At 40.6% G+C, this 14,422-nt stretch overlaps 1 protein-coding gene across 5 annotated transcripts in view; it reads right to left on the bottom strand.

Moving 5' to 3' along the window:
• The window catches only part of UNC80 (unc-80 homolog, NALCN channel complex subunit), a gene marked incomplete at both ends in the record, with an annotated part of 248,689 nt that extends 239,786 nt beyond the window's left edge, over positions 1 to 8,903 (bottom strand). For all 5 annotated transcript variants that reach the window (XM_081242187.1, XM_081242190.1, XM_081242188.1 and 2 more), the window contains 4 exons: positions 3,718 to 4,019; positions 4,955 to 5,111; positions 7,810 to 7,858; positions 8,812 to 8,903. In XM_081242187.1, coding sequence (XP_081098313.1) covers positions 3,718 to 4,019; positions 4,955 to 5,111; positions 7,810 to 7,858; positions 8,812 to 8,903 — 600 coding nt within the window. The remainder of the gene's footprint in view (positions 1 to 3,717; positions 4,020 to 4,954; positions 5,112 to 7,809; positions 7,859 to 8,811) is intronic.
• Positions 8,904 to 14,422: the final 5,519 nt, after the last annotated feature.

Below are 14,422 nucleotides of genomic sequence, written 5' to 3'. Positions count from 1 at the left end.
AAATGATACGTGAAAACTTCTGTTACCTAATAGAGGAAAGCAGAGCACGTGGAAGGGATTGAGGAGGGGTGGAAGTGGAGGCGCAGGCTCACGCCTAGGCTGGATTTCAGCCCTTCATGCCTCCTCAGTACTATGTCCTGTAAGAGCCTCAACGTAAAACACTGTCTGTGTGAGCACAGAGTGGGGACTCGAGGGAATCAAGACAAGGACTGACAAGGGGGGCGGCACACGGAGCTTGAGACCACAATTTGTAGAAGCAACAGGCTGGACTGTCGTCTGGTTTTACCCCAGGAGCATGCAGATCTCTGGGGCTGGGATAGAAGAGGTGGCTTTCGGTCTTGATCTGGGGCTGGAGTTCTGAAGGACAAATGCAAAGGAAGAATAGGGAGAAAAGGCCATTAAAGGTGCTGGTGAGGAGAAGTGGACATGGGTACAGTACGGAGAAGGATGGTAGGGCCTGATAACTAGCAGGCAAATAAAAGATCTAGGTCAGTGGATCTCAATCAGGAGCACTCTCACCCCTCCCCACCCCTTAAAGACATCTGTCAATGTCTAGAATCATTTGTGGTTGTAACAGTTCGGAGGAAGGAGGTACTACTGGCATCTAGTGGGTAGAAGCCAGAGATGTCAGTAAATATCCTACAAAGCACAGGACAAAGAATTATCTGGCCCCAAATGCCAATGGTGCCAAGATTAAGAAACCCTGATCAAGGGACTGTTCATTCCTCACTACACTGATAAAAGCAAAGCCCTTGCTCAGATGAAAAAAGCCTTGTGGTGAAATTTATTGACTCATTAATATTTTTTGTTCCCTATGGCATCTAGAACAATATTTCTCTCATAGCAATAATAAAATGATAAAACAATAATACTAGTAATAATAGCCAACAGTAATTGTTACAATACTATGTATTAATTGCTGTACAGTGTTTCATAGGCATTGTTTTACTTCCTTATAAATACCCCAATCCCAGGCCATAGGTAAAACTTGGGGATGCTGAGCCAGCTTTCCTCACTATCTGTGTGGTCTCCCCTGAAGGAAGATCTGGCTCCCCTTCTACTAATAATCCATAATGTCAATAGCAATAAAATGCCAACACTAAAAACTACCATTTGTTAATGCCTTTTTGTGTGTCAGGTTGAGCACTTTAATTTGTTTAATCCTCACAATGTTCCATAAAATTATTCTTATGTTCAATTTATACTTGAGAAAACTGAGGCTTAAAGAAGTTAATTGCTCGATGTCTTTCCTACATAGAATAGGAAGCAGCAAGCACTGGATTCTAACACAGGCCTATCTGTTTCCAAATCTTGGACTCTCAACATGTTTTCAAATAAAATTATAGCCATTCCAGCCACTCCTATACTTCCACGTTTTTTTTTTTTTTTTGCGGTACACAGGCCTCTCACTGTTGTGGCCTCTCCCCTTGCAGAGCACAGGCTCCAGACGCGCAGGCTCAGCGGACATGGCTCACGAGCCCAGCCACTCTGCGGCATGTGGGATCTTCCCAGACCGGGGCACGAACCCATGTCCCCTGCATCGGCAGGCAGACTCTCAACCACTGCGCCACCAGGGAAGCCCCCCTTTCACATCTTTTAATCCAGAGGATCTCTCTCTACAAATAGACATGTTACAGACTATCTTTTTTTTTTTTTTTTTTTAAGGAGCTTTCTTTCTTGCCCTTTCTGTTTTGGGGACTATGTACCTACATATAATTGCTACTTTTAGCATCTGGATCAGCTTCTGATAATAACTTGGGTTTATTTAGTGACAGTCATTACATATTTATTGATTGCCTCATATATGCCAGACACTATTCTAGACACTATCAGATAGGGTTGTGACCTGGACAGGCAGTGTCCCTTTGCTCGAGAACCTCTGTTCTGGTGGGGGTGATGGGCAACAAACATGTAAACAAACACATAAAATAATTTCAGGTACTGAGAGGTGCTAAGAAGGAAACAACAAAAAATGTAGAGTCATGTCCTAGTGGCACTAAAGTTACCAGGGAAATACTTTGAGTTGGTAACATTTGAGTTGTGAGTAAATTGATGAAAAGAACATGGCCATGTGAAAATCTAGGGTGGAAGGTGGCAGTAAATGTTTCAGATAGAAGGAAAAACCAGTGCAAAGGCCTGAAAGCAAAAACAAATGTGTTGAGTTTGAGGATAAGTCTCTGGGGAGCCTGCAACTTAGTGAACAAGAGAGAGGCCAGTGAGATGGAGGGAGATGAGGCCAGGTAGCGGGGCATGAGCCAGATCCTGCAGATCCCACAGGTCAGGGGGACCATCTCAGTTAAAGTAATGCTTCCCATTAAGTATAACCTTTATCAAAGACTTTTAAAAATAGAAAGTGTAATGCTTTTAAAACAGCAATTTAACATTTAATATCTTTTGATAATTTTGATAGACAATGTGGTCAGTGCATGAGAAGCATTTTGGGGATTTACAGGTAGTTTCAATTCTAGTCCTACCAGCCATGGAACAGAGTCAATCAGATTAAGATCCTAATATTCTATTAAAGAACAGTTGAGCATATTAATTCCTTCTTATCTCTTATCCGAGCACTTAGATGGAATATTGTAATTTATTCATTCACAGAAGTAACAAATAGTTCTTGATTTCTTTCCATGTACTTGATTTTTTTTCTATGTACTTTCCATGCATTATGTCTTCATATATATTCACCCTGTGTTTGAATATCCACGATTTTATGCAATGGAGGATAAGTAATATCAACAAGATCACACAGCTAGAAAGTGGTAGCACTATGATTTAAAATAATATTGTCTCTTTCAGATCCAAGGGGTATATGTATAGAATTGTATTTTAATACAATTTGTTTCCATGTAATACTATGTTTTGTACTTTATGCATTTAAAAGTATTTTGAAAAGCAATTCTTAGGGCTTCCCTGGTGGCGCAGTGGTTGAGAGTCCGCCTGCCGATTCAGGGGATGCGGGTTCGTGCCCCGGTCTGGGAAGATCCCACATGCCGCAGAGCGGCTGGGCCCGTGAGCCATGGCCGCTGAGCCTGTGTGTCCAGAGCCTGTGCTCTGCAAGGGGAGAGGCCACAACAGTGAGAGGCCCGCCTACCGCAAAAAAAAAAAAAAAAAAAAAGCAATTCTTAGACTGTATACCAAAATATCAAAAAGTCCACAGTAAAAACTTCTGTTCCAGATCTTGCATTATAATAGAAGTAGCTACAACATACTGTAGAAATACAAAGGAGATGGTGACTAAACCTACATGGGGAAGGTCAGAGGAAAAGCTTCATGCAAATGATGACACTAAAGTTGAAGTTTGAAGAACCATGAAAGGAACAGAGGAGGGAAAGGGGGGCAGAGCAAACAGCAAGGGCATATTCAGGGAATGGTTCACAGGGCTCCCAGAACTGGATCATGAGGTGGCCAGCAGGGATCGGCAATTCATCAGTTAAGTCAGGATTTAAGCCCCAGATCACAGTTGACTCTATATGCCACGTTTAATATATTGGGTATTACCTTGGGGCAGATGGAGAACCATTGAAGACTTTTGAGTAGGACAATTGTGGTTTTGAAATAACGTTCAATAGTTTAGAATAAAAACAAAGCTCTCCATGTTTTGGCTCTTGCTATAAGATCACACAACGACATGGATGCCAAATACAGAAATACCATTTGAAGCAAACCCTCATCTGACTTCTAGTTCCCCTTAGCCCTCACCAGCTTCCTGCTTACCTTGATCCTGTGTACCAGAGGAGCAAACAGAAACACAAAGAGCTCCACAGTAGCCATGGAGTTCTGGAAGATCTTCCGTCGGTCGTTTTCTTCTTCATCATTGGAATTGTTTTGGCAAGGCTGCCCTGGAGAACCCTGGTTTTCAACCTGGTGGATGAAAGCACTGCTGCTGCCACCCCAGCTGGAGCCTCGGTCTGTGCCCCCAAAACGCTCGCTGTTGCAGTCCTGGGGGGCCTCCAGGAGCATCCAGTGCAGGGTATGAAGGAGTTTTGTCTCAGCGACACCCAGTTTATCCTGGTGGCCTGCATGGGACAACAACACAGCTAGGTTAAGGCAAACTCTGTGACCAGAACAACGGGTGTCAACCTTGGGTGTGGGAAGAACATCCTTGCTTTGTTCTGTGGCTTGATTTCCTGGGAGAAACTAGCATTTCTCTACACCACTTACAGCCACGGCTGAAAGGGTTCACTCTTGCTTTGGGACTTTCTAACTGGCTGCAATCCCTGCAGAATGATATGCTGACACAGGGCAAGAAACTGCGTGCATCACATCTCTTCAGTCAGATACCCACATATATTCCCAAATAAGCAGCACAGTAGTTAAGAGTATGGGCTTTGAGGATAACAGCTACTCCATTTTAGACAGTGTGATTAGGAAAGGCCCCTCTCTAAAGGTAACATTTGAGAAGAGACCCAAATGAGGGGAAGGAACTGGATGGAGAAGATCTTGGGGCAGATGGCTAGGACATAATGCCATGTGGGAAAAGCAATCTGCAAAATAATCTAAACAAGAAAAATAATATGTATGTGCATGCATGCACACATGCACATAATACCACAAAGTTGGGAAGAGATCTGGAGGGGAATATGACAAATTCATGAAGGTGGTTGCTTTAGGCGCTGGGAGGACAAAGGGACAACTCTGATTAGAACTCATCTTGAACAGGTGAGAGAGAGTCTTTAGCTTCTCTATAACATTCTAATGTTTAAAAGGAGAACACATTCACATATTCTTGTAAAGTTAAAAAGTTAAAAGAAAGAGAGCGAGTTCCCTCATTGGTAAAATGGAGATAACAATGACGCCAACGTGAGGGAGATTTTGTCAGAATTAAATGAGAATGTGTGTCCAGTGCCTGGAAAAATAGTCAGTTATACAGGTTGTTATTGTGGGTGTTACTATGAGTTACCATGAGTGAGGACAATGGTATGTCATGAAGAAGGAATGTAGGAGCACCAACCTAGCTTGTTTCTGTTTGACAGCAGGGTTGCAGTGCAGTGCAGGACATGAGGCAAAGCAGCTTGTACCAGTTCCCATCTGGAAATGCTCTGGATGGCTTCAGAGAGGGCCGGAGAGAGGCCATGCAGCTTATTTTCTACCAACACTCGTTCAAAGGACTGTAGATAACAACAACAACAACAACAACAAAAAAAGTAAAATAAGAAATTAGAGATTCTGATGGGTGAAAAAATAGACAACACGGTACTGTATACCCAAAAAGATACGTATCACTAGACCAAATCCTTTAGAGTGCCCTCAGGTTGCATTTCATTGTGTATGTTGACATGAAATGAGTCAGTGATAATTTCCTATTATCTACCCATTTTCACGTTTTTGATCCAAAGTATGTGGCTTGAATTATTAAATGATTTTTATTTCCACCAAAATAATCTCCCGTCAAAAAGAGTACAACAACACATTTAGCTGTATGAAGGTTTTGGATGTAATATTTTATAAAAATGATGCTGGGTCATTGAAAGGAGCTATCACAACTGCAGTCCAAGGTGAAATGTCTTTTGTGAAAGTGTCTTCAGGTACAGAATTTATGTGAATGGGCAACAAGTGTTAAATAAGATCCAACTGTTTCAAGAGATCTGATTTTGGGGTCTCTGAGCTATTCCATGTCCCTAGCAATGATCTGGCACAGGACACTCCTTACATAATGCCAAGAGCCATAAAGATTGTTCATCTAACTGTTGAATAAAGGGAGAAAAGGAGGCAAAGAAGAAAGGAGGGAGGGAGGAGGGAAATAAGCCATTTTTGCTTTGGTGGTTTATTAAATCTTCTATCCTGGCCAGGGATACTTTCAGCAAGTGAGGCACCCCACCCCCAAGCCCCAGAACAAGTTGACCTACTGAGTTGTTTTTTCTCTTTGAAGGTGGAGGAGGATATTACTATAAGGTGTTGGGGAAAGTGCAGCTACCAAATATCAGAATAAATTTAATAAACATTTGACTTGTATGAACAGAACCTGCTTGCTACTTGATGTCCCAAAATGGTCTAGAGAACTGTGTTCTCCCCGAGTGGTCATAATACCAGTCCCAAGTGCTCAAACTGTGTTATTGGAATTATTAGGATATCTGAGAAAAAATATGGCTTAATACAGAGATTCTCCAAAGAAAGCTATTTACCTTTGATTCAAGAAAAGAAAATACATTCACCTTCATAATGAAAGGCATGCTGAGGTTTGGCAAGGAGCTCAATCAGAGATGTAGTCTTTGGGGTTTTCTTAAAGAAACCAGATAAAGGCAGATCCAAATACTTTTAAATTCCTCAGCCCTCAGGTATCTAAGTATTCATTAAGTAAAGGGTGAGTATGTTAGACATTAAAAGATTATAAAGAATTTATACAGTTTTGATGAATATACTTTCAGAGGATGAGTTATATATTTTATAATCTCAGGAAGCTTTAGATACTTAATGCCATTTTCATCTTAAATGTTACTAATATAACTTTTTGTAATTTTAAACCCTGGAAGTTTTCTATGCTTACATCACTCTCTATCTATCTATCTGTATCTATGAATGGGACTTACTTGATATTGTGAGACAACATTAAAATGTCAGACATATCTTTGCCAAGAACAGAAAAGCAGGGTTATTTTAAGCTAGTATAACTGTAAGCATGATTTGAGGAAGGCTCAGAGATTTCAGGTGTCAAATTACTTTAACTTGAGCTAAGTACAACAAATCCCATTAAAAGGTCCTTATTAAAAAGTTAGTTAGATTTAAAAAAATATCTATGACAATTTTGAAGGGCAGGAAATGCAACAGAAAAAAATTCTTATTTGAGCGTGTGCTGTGCACGTATGTGTGTGTATGGGGAGAGGTGTTTAATTTTCCAATTGGCTTCCATAATAGTGTGTGGCCCTAACACATTTCAGAGCTCCTTAGTAGAAGGTCATTTGTCATCTATCAAGTCATTTGCAAATATCATGGCAATATCCAAATGAGTAGGTTTCAACTTTTAGGTTATAATATATGCAGTGTAAAGACCTTTATGTGAGCTCCAAGTTTTAATGAAGTCTTTGAAAAGCCCATTTTAATTTTGCTTCACGTTTTTGCATCCTCTCAATTTGTAAAAAGACAATCTGTAAGTCATGGGATTCCCTTAGAATCTCAGGACAAGTGCACTGTATTTTGCATAAATATTAATAGCATTATTTTCATAATTATTTCATATCGTCCATTTCAGACTTGCACAAAAAATGGAAGACATAAAAGTTCAGAATTGCATATTACTTTGAGTAGGTCATAGGCTCTCATTTTATGAGCTTCCACTATATAACTGTTTTGATTTTGTTGATTAAGGATTTGACTTATTACACTTGTCCTCATTCTGTTATCTTTCCACACTCTCTTCTACTGCTCTACCCCTCCCCACTTAGGGCCTTTAGACTTGCTTTCCCTCTGCTCTGCCCTCAGCTATTTCTCCCTCCCTTCCTTCAAATCTTTGTCCAAGGGTCACGTTAGCAGGCAAACCTTATCTATCCGCTACTTCTAACATGAAACCTCCACCCTAGTGCTCCTTAATGCCCTTTCTTGCTTAATTTTTCTCCATAGCGCATATCACCACCTGGCTGGCTATGTATTTTACTCATTTATGAGTGGCCTATCCCCCTCCCAGTAGAATGCAAACTCTATATTTGTTTTGATTATTGCTCTATCTCATCATCTAGAACTTGTGCCTGGCACATAGTAGGTGCTCAACAATATTTTCTGAGTGAATTAATATATACAGTACAATTTAAATTCTTTCTTTCAAATTACCACACAATATATGCAAATAGTCATTAAATGGTGAATATCACATACCACACAAGAGGCTTCATATTGCTTCCCCAGTTTAGGCCTCAAAAATGCACTGAAAAATTAATAGAAATAATTGTTTTAAACACAAGTAAAATTATTATTAGAGCATCCTTCTGACATATTTTCAACGAATAAGACAGTGCTATGAAACAAATTTCACGCCTCCCTATGGCTTGTTAAAGAGCGGGTATTAAACAGCTGACGACATTTGCTTTTATATGTGTGATTACATATATGAAAAAGCTGAGGATTTCTACGTTTTCTGTATCCAGTCTTATTCTGAAGACTTTTTACCTAATCGGATTCTAAATCACCAATGGTCAGAAGCGTTGCATTACTCATGTGTACCGTCATTTCAAAAACTGAAAACTGAACACAGCTTGTGGCATATGATTTTTCACAATCTAATTTCTTATCTGATAAATCTCTAAAATAATAATAATTAATAATAATAATAATGGAAACCTTGTTTCCTGTTTATGGAAATAGGTTTCAGGTTTTTCCAAGAAAAAAAAATTCTTATCAAAAATGATTCTTCTCAGAGGCTTTAACCAGGAAGATTACACTAGCTGAATCCGAGCAAAAATGGTTAACAAGTGGGCATAGCAGACATTCAACAAACAGGAGCTGGAAAAACAACAGGTCACCGGGCTGGAATTACAGCAGGAGATGGAGGGGGAATTGAACACAGGAGCACAACCAGTCATAATTATCTTCCCTAATCCCCCGCCCCCTCTCCCTAGGCTCTCTGCCCTCTCACCCCCTAAATAATGCATAGATTTATTCTACAGCTGCCAACCTGCTTGCCGTCAAACTTCACTGAAATATTTTTTAAATGCGTGTTTTTACGCGGGTGCAGAAGGCTCGATTTCCAGCCCCGGAGAGGGAGCTGCAGGCTGTGGCGCGGCCTCGGCGGCAGCGGCAGCGGCAACGACGACGACCCAGGCGGCCCCAGGAGCGCTCCCAGCCCAGGGCGGCCCGCGGTGCGCCCTCTGCGCCCCTCACCTGGTTTGCCGCCACAGGAAGGTCTGGATGGGCAGGGGGATGCCGCGGCCGCTGTCTTGCTCTTGGCCCTCGGAGCTCTTCCTCTTCACCATGATGGTGGCTCCTGGGAGTTCCACTGCAGGACCCAGCGCTGGCTCCTCGCTAGCCGCCGCCGCTTCCTCCCGCTGCTCTCCCCAACTCTCATCCCCTCCTTCCCTGAGGCAGAGCAGACGCTCTCCGCCCTGATCCCCCGTCCCTCTCCCCCTCCCCAGCCCCTCCCCGCGCGTGGAACATGGCTGCGGGAGGAGGGGAGGGCTGGAGGAACCGAGGAGCGCGGACGGAGGCGCTCGGAGAAGCTGTCCGCCTCGCCGCCCCCGCGCCCTCTCCTTGCTTTCAGCACCTCCCACTGTGGACAGCGGCCCGCGCCGGACAGGGGTCAGGTTGTTGCGCAGCCCTGGGATGGCCAAAAGGGTCCCAGCTCGGCACCGCGCGCAGGTCCCCCGCGTGGCCTCTTTAGCCCCCAGAATTCGGCTTCCTCCCCTCGGAGCTGCACCCCAGGAGTGTCCCCTGTCCTGCTTCCCAACCTTGGCAGCTGAAGAACTGTCACGTTCCGGGGAGGAGGAGCTTTGGGGAACCGCAGAGCAGTCGCTAACCCTGGCATCCTTCGTACCTCCAGCAAGGAGGTCAGGAGTCCACCCTCGGGATTCAGCCGAAGGAGCACATGAAAATTATTAGAAGTCTAAACCAGGAAGGAAGTTTGGCAAAACAGAAAGCTTGAAAGTTCTCTGATGTGAGAATTTATTGTAAAAGGGTAACCACAAGAAAGTAACCATGCTTGTTTTGCCAAAGCAGAAATATTGCCAAACTAACCATTCGTGGGTATCAGTTCATTACAACTTGAGAGAGAACATTTGTATCGTGCTGTTGGAAAAGGAAGTTTATTATAGGCCATTAGCGCACTTGGATGATCCTGTTCATTCCATTGATACCTGCCATTTTACTTGAGTTGTCATAGTCAAAGCCCTGTACTATAGTTTATAAGTAGATTATTGTTAGATGTTTTATCTGGCAGTAAAACAAGTAGGGGATGGGGTCAACAGTGAAGCAGTGTGAGTAAAAAACCATTGCTGTGGATCGAAATACTTGCAAACGAACATAGTCATACACCATTTTGGGCAAAGGTATTGGTGTAATCCACAAAATGGAGAATCAGACACCCCAGGGCCTAATCTCAACAGATGGAAATATCTTCTATTAACTACATGTGAGTCTACACCATATAGAGAGAACTATATGGTATGTATTGGTATTTTCAGTCACAGAAATAAATTCTTTAAAGTTTTTTTTTTTCCTTTTTAACCATTGGACAAAGAATCTTATAATTAGCATCAGCAGCTCTGTGAGGAGGAAAAAAGATAACAATGATGTTTTATAACATCAATGAGTAACTTCATTTCTTAGAATTATGTGACAGTCATGTTTTTTTCACTTATTCATAGATACTTTCCATTACTTAAGATTATAAATATCTAGGGCTAGGACACACAAAGGAAACTTAGAGACAGTCCACTCCTATTTCCAAATTGTACTGATAAGGGTGATGAGGCCTAGGGTTATGAAGTGACTTCCTAGCTGGTTAATGCTTAGGACCCAAAGGAGAAGCAAGTCCTTATGATTCTCATCACAGAGGTCTTTTCTTTTATAGGCTATATGGTAAATAGGTTTTCTCTCTCATGCCAACTCAGATCAATTGGTAGGGCCTGGCTGTTGAGAAAGACTGTGGAGATAAGGCCCAGGTACTTCAAGAAAAGACTGCTGTTATTGATTAGTGCTGTCTGCTATGTGAACAGCATAGGGGAAATACACACATTTGTTACTTCTCAAAGGTATTCTTTATACACGATCTTTGAGGCTAACTTTCAATATTTCTTCTTCCTCGCTTGTAGCTGCCATCACTCACAATGTTACTTAATGTCATCAAAGGTATTCTACCCTAAGAGAGGTAATATGTCTGTGTACCAGACTTAGATTTGATCATTAGGAAATATGTCATTCTTAGTTTGGATCTTCACTGGGTTTACTTGAGCTGTTTCTCATTTCTCATGTTGCTAAATGTCTTGGGTTTCTGCATTATTATGATGTGATCTGTCTGACTAGGATCTCAAAGCTGCCAGGGCAGGGCTAAAGCTCTGAGTACAGGCTGACTCCAGTTTTGCTCCTCTTGAAGTCATCTTTTAATATGAATCTTGAAACAAAGAAAGATAGATTCTAAATAGTTTATTCATATTTACTGAGTCCATTTTATATGCCAAGCACTGATCTATATAGATTCCTGCTCATAAGAAACTCACAGTATTGAAGGGAAGACAGATAGGTAAAGAAAAGGGTACGATGGGAGACATGATACCAATTTACTTATGAACAAAGGGACAAAGCAGAAAATGTGGGCAAGAATCAGATGGAGAAAGATTTTGTATGGCAGGCTACAAAGTTTGGATAGGAAGATTTTAAGCAGGGCAGTAAACACTTCATTTCCATTCGAAAGTGATTGATATGACTGGAATGTAGAGGTTATTTGAAATAGGCAAGAGTTGTATGTGGGAACCCAAGTCTGGAGATTAGAAAAATATCTTATGAGATCCTGAACTAAGGACATGACAACAGAGCTAGAGATAAGGAGATGAGTTTGAGTGGACTTGCAGAGGCAGAATAGATAGGACTTGATAACAAAGTGGGCATGGGGAAAGAAAAATAGCACAGTGGTTAAAAGCTTAGGTGTTGAGCCAGACAGTTTTGACTCTAGCCCTACCTCGTATTAGATATAACACCCTGGGAAAGGTTCTTCACTATGGTTTTCAAGTAATAGTATTGATACTTTCTCCATAGAGATGTTGTGAAGATTAATGTTAATACTTGTAAAGAATTTAAGAGAGTCCCTGATCTATACTAAGCCTTCAGTAAATATCAGCTGAAGCTCTAAATGTTCTATTTTGAGCAACTGAGTAATGATGATCTCATTCAAAGAGAGAAAAAGTTGGCAAGGAGAATCATGTTCTTATTTTATGAGTGTGTATGGGAGAATTAATTAGTTTTCCTTGAGTAGCTATTGGAAATTCCTATGGATACCATGAAGAGGCAGCTAGTAATATGGATGTGGAGCCCAGAAGAGTTAACGGGGTAGGATAGATTGATTAACACTGTATAAAAGATAGTGAAACCATGGAAGTAGATAAAGTAGTTCAGGTGAACATATGGAAAGAGAAAAAAAGAGCCCAATTTGGAAGTATAGGGGACAACAAATTTAGTCTTCTGTCACAAAAGATGTTTTTGAGAGGTGACAGCATAGGATAGGACAGTGGGGCAGGCAAAATTCTAAGATGGCCCCCAAGATTCCTGCTCCTTGCTAAACATACACATCTTCTCCAAGTTATTAATAAAAACCATACTAACCTAGGTGCTGCGGTGAAACAATTTATATAAACTTTAAGATTTTTTTTTAAATTATTATTAATAGACTTTATTTCTAAAAGCAGTTTTGGTTTAAAGAAAGAATACACAGACAGTTCTCATATATTCTCTCTTTTCCAGCCCACAATTTCTCCTTTTAACAACTTGCATTGGTATGGTACATTTGTTATTATTGATGAGCCAATTTGATACATTATTAACTACATTCATAGTTTACATTAGTGTTCACTCTTTATGTTGTAGAGTTGTATAGGTTTTTCCAAATAATGTCATTTATCCATCATTATTATATACAGAGTAGTTTCATGATTTAAAATTTTTCTCTGCTCCACCTAATTCCTCCCTGCTCCTCCCCAGCCCCTGGCAACCACTAATCTTTTCACTGTCTCTATAGTTTTACCTTTTCCAGAATGCAATATAGTTCGAATAATACAGTACGTAGTTTTTTCAGACTGGCTTCTTTCACTTAGCACTTAAGTTTCCTTCATGTCTTTTTGTAACTTGATAGCTTATTTCTTTTTATCGCTAAGTAATATTCCACTTGTATGGCTGTACCACAGTTTATTTATCCATTCATCTTTTTTTTTTTTTTTTTTGGCTGTGCCGCCTGGCTTGTGGGATCTCAGTCACCCCACCAGGGTTCAAACCTGGGAGCTTGGCAGTGAAAGTGTGGAGACCTAACCACTGAACCGCCAGGGAATTCCCTATCCATGCATCTATTGAAGGACACCTTTGTTGCTTCCAATCCTTGGCAATTATGAGTAAAGATGCTACAAACATTTTGTGTGCAGGTTTTTGTGTAGATGTAAGTTTTCAACACATTTGGTAAAATACCTAGGAGTGCAATTGCTGGATGATTTTTTAAGACTGATTAGCTTTGTAAGAAACTGTCAAACTGTCATCCAAAGTTTCTGTACTATAGAATTTTTTTTTTAGATAAGAGATTTGGAAATATTTATGGGCCAGAATTAAAGGGTTATTTTAGAAGGAAATGTTGAGCATATTTAAGAGAGAGAATAATTAATTAACCAGGTTCTGGAGCACAGCTGGATTTATCATTCTTTGGTGGAAAAATAGTTCCTAGGATGGGAGATAAAAAGGAAGAATGGTAGAATTTAATTTAGAAGGAAAAGAGGAAGAATGAGAATATGAGAGTGTTCAGGCCTGATGGCCTATGTAAGCTGTGTAGTAATCAATAAGGTCATTTTTAATGAGTGATATTTAATAGATAAAATAGGGTATTTGTCAGAAAAATATTAATAGCAGGTAGCATATGTTGAGTACTCGTTATATGTCAAGGTCTGTTTTAATTGTATCAATCAATTGATCCAAAAAACTCTGTTGTCAAAACTTAAAGTAGAGAAAACTGAGCCACAGAAAGGTTACATAACCTGCCTAAGGTTACACAGTAAGTGCTAAAAGAAACTGTGAAGTCTGACTTCAAAGTTATACCTTAACTTTCTATTACAATAATGAGTATTGTGAAGTTGTGAGGGTTTGGAAGAAGTGCTATGAATCATGTAAATGAGAGATACTGAAGGACATACGAAAGAACTTCTGTTAATGGTCCTTTCCATTTCCAAATCCCCTTAAGGCAATGAGTCATATGGAGGTGGCAAAAAATCTATAATAAGCACTGTAAAGATCTGTTTTCAAAACAACATTTTAGTGGAGAATTAAGATTACCATGATGGTTCACTTCTCATACCTCACTGAAAACCTCCAAATACTTTTTGCCTTTGGGGAAGAAACCTGCCTTCCCTAAATGCTTTCGTCTACACTGCCTTCTTTAATATCTTTCTTTTTCAATTCAGATGAACACTGTTGGAGAAAAGCTAAGAACTGAGTTAATCTGTCAATCATAGCACCAGGGTTAATAAACCAGTCCATGATAATCACTGCATATCATCATCTCACTGTGCAACACACTGAATTGGATGTGGAGCTTTCCCAATGATGGCACTCAGTGATGGAGTGGCTTTGGGTCAGAAGAGGAAACTGGCTACTGGGCTTTAGGAAGCATGTGAAAGAAGATCCAAGAAGATCCACACAGATGTAGCTAAATATATGTCAGCTTTGAAGGTTATCCTCTCTTTTAAATGGAAGGGTGAATTTTGATGGTGGCCAGGAGCCAAGTTGCCAGATGAGTATATAAATAAACATT

Source organism: Mesoplodon bidens (assembly GCF_964165515.1).
Source record: "Mesoplodon bidens genome assembly, chromosome: 8".
Classification (NCBI taxonomy): Eukaryota; Metazoa; Chordata; class Mammalia; order Artiodactyla; family Ziphiidae; genus Mesoplodon; species Mesoplodon bidens.
This window is presented reverse-complemented; position numbering and strand designations above follow the sequence as displayed.